At 44.2% G+C, this 2,634-nt stretch overlaps 1 protein-coding gene across 1 annotated transcript in view; it reads right to left on the bottom strand.

Annotated features, from left to right (window-relative positions):
- FREM2 (FRAS1 related extracellular matrix protein 2) overlaps positions 1–2,634 on the bottom strand; it is a 230,825-nt gene that overhangs the window by 33,779 nt on the left and 194,412 nt on the right. The window contains exons 10-11 of the mRNA XM_008576888.1: positions 1,223–1,387; positions 492–674 (exon numbers count right to left, since the gene is read on the bottom strand). Coding sequence (XP_008575110.1) covers positions 492–674; positions 1,223–1,387 — 348 coding nt within the window. The remainder of the gene's footprint in view (positions 1–491; positions 675–1,222; positions 1,388–2,634) is intronic.

Here is a 2,634-nt window from a genome sequence, read left to right as displayed (position 1 = left end):
GGAGAGAGAGAGAGAGAGAGAGAGAGAGAGAGAGAGAGAGAGGGAGAGAGAACTGATTTGTTTTAATTACTCATAAAACTAAATTTTTAGCTTTAGTTTTGGATTGCTGGTGTTTGCTAAACTAAAATAGATGATCATCACAGTTATATGCACATTTTCTATGTAATAGAAAATTACAGGAAAATTATTATTTAATATCTCATTACTATAACAAAGGTAAAACCAGTAGAAAGTTAAAGTAGACTCAAAATAGAAGGTCATCTAGCACATCTACTCAAAATTTCCCTAAGCTCTAACATATATACCCTGTAAGCCCAGAAGAAAAATTGTAGAAATAAATTCCATTTTCCTTGTTTTTCTGAAGAAGATGAATGTAACCATGTGTCTATTTTTATTTCAATGGGATGTTTCTCTTCTTCTCCTCAAGGGCACCAGTGCTCACACACAGCCTTGACATGACTAGTCAGGAGACAGGCCCTGGAGCCCCGTACCTTCCGACACAGGGTGATAGTCCTCTCCTGAGGTGGCTGACCCGTCCTTGGTGTGGACTCTCACAATGGAAACCTTCGAAGTGTCTCCTTGGCGAATCACTGGAATTTTTATAACCACTGACTCTCCTGGCTCTTTGGGTTCAGTGACGCTAAACTTGGTTTCTCCAAATTTAATAACACTCTCTAAAATTGTGGGAAACAAAGACAAAGCAAATTGTTAATAAGGGAAATGCCTTTTCCCCATGTCTAATGTTTCTTTCCATGTGGCTTCTGTACACTTCTGGCTTCTGCATCCCCTTACTCAATATTGGTGGTGAGCATAGAAGGAGAAGCTGACTCTCTACCCAAGCTCCTTCCCAAAATTAACCAGCCCCCAGACAGCATGTGCTCTGGGCTGTCCCCGTGTGCATTAATTACATAGCAGCAGGCCACCGAAAGGGGGAGAGGAGGAAACTGTCGGCCCAGGACTACCTGTACTCAAGGTTAAGGGGGTGGGGCAGGTATGAATGTTTCAAATTCAGTATGTAGATATAAGCCATATCCTCTAACATCAAACTTTATCAGTTTTAATGGTTTATTTTGTTCCCCATTTGTCTTAGTCTTTTTCCTATTTCTCAATTTTTTGAAACCCTAGTCAGAAAGAGGGGGTTATTTTCTGAGCCACCTAAAACTTCAACATGGATGGATTTCAGGTGCCAATTCACAGCTGAGCACAGGAGATGACTTCTTACTATCAGCGTCATCTCGGATCCTTATCAGAGTTTCATTTAGTTCACCAACTGCCGCCCCAAAAGGAGAGTTGCTTTGTGGAGTGCCGAGTACCAGGCGGAGCTCCTCCAGGTCCTCATAGAGGACGTCATCCATCAGCTCAAGGACACAAGGCTTTTCAGTCTCACCTGCAACAACAATAATGTGGTAATCACACCCCACAGTCCAGAAAGGATGCATCTGCAACTAGAATGGATGCACCACCAGGTCAAGGATGCTGCTTTTTTCCCTGCTGTGTCATTGCAAAAAATGTTTGATGGGCCCTTATCTGTACAGAGAATTTTAAAATTTCTGTTATGTCCCTCATCTTAGAAAACAAAATGAGCAAGGAAAAAGAGTAAATGCCAATCTTGTTTATGAATTTCTAGCATTCTGTTCAGGAAGCAAAGTTAGCAGCCTTGTACAAGTTGGTCATTGTTAATTTGACCACACTACTAGTTTCTGGTATTACTGACTTTTGACTTATTGAACAAATCATTGAGTCAAGGACAATTAGGTCCTTGCCTCTAAAGAGTGGAGCCTATATTATATCCTAAACTTTTCCACATTTCATTAATAATTTTTTAAAACACTTTTTTCTTTTTTTCCTTTTTTTTTGTCTCTTTTTTTGTGACCGGCAACGGATCACAACCCTCAGTGTCGCGCCCGTACCGGACCGGGACCGGCAACGGGATCGCAACCCTCGGTGTTGCCCCCGCACCTCGCTCAGCCAGTGAGTGGGAACCGGTCTGTATGTGGGACCCGAACCCTCGGCAGGAGCGCCGCTGCGCTTCCCAAGCGGCGCACTGTAGCATGCGCCACCGGGCCGGCCCTTAAAACACTTTTAATGGCTACAGAATATACCATCATATGGATGCTCAAATAAATAATTCCTCAATTGTTGACCATTTAAGTTGTTTTCAATCTTTCATTACTATAAAATAACTTTGTGATAAACATCCACATAAGAAGTGTTTCTGTACATTTATGATTCTTTTTCTTAGAATATATTCCTATAAGGAGCCGGCAGAAGCTGCAGCTGTGCCCTTCAGAGGGAGTTACTTGGAGGCAGCAGGAGAGAAGAGGTCCTTGGCGGCCCCCAGGACAGCAAGACCACTAATAGGGTTCCCCTGGACCCATGCAGGAGCGAGGAGCCAGAACAACTGAAAAAGGAGCCACTCAGGGACTGGTGAGTCATCACAAGGGACTGGCACAGGGCCCATCCATGGGAAGTGTTTGGAGCTCGGGTGGTGGGGGAGAAGGGCCCACCAGAGGAGCCCTGGGACACAGCAAGGACAGCCGATCTGCCCCCCGATCAGCACAGGACCACTCCGTGGAGACTGGTCGGGAATACAGAATTGCATGGGGTGCAGTTTGATGAAAAAACTCAGGCCCA

The sequence above is a fragment of the Galeopterus variegatus genome, unplaced genomic scaffold, assembly GCF_000696425.1.
Source record: "Galeopterus variegatus unplaced genomic scaffold, G_variegatus-3.0.2 Scaffold1418, whole genome shotgun sequence".
Classification (NCBI taxonomy): domain Eukaryota; kingdom Metazoa; phylum Chordata; class Mammalia; order Dermoptera; family Cynocephalidae; genus Galeopterus; species Galeopterus variegatus.
Note: the sequence above shows the minus strand (reverse complement) of the source record. Positions and strands in the feature narration are given on the sequence as shown.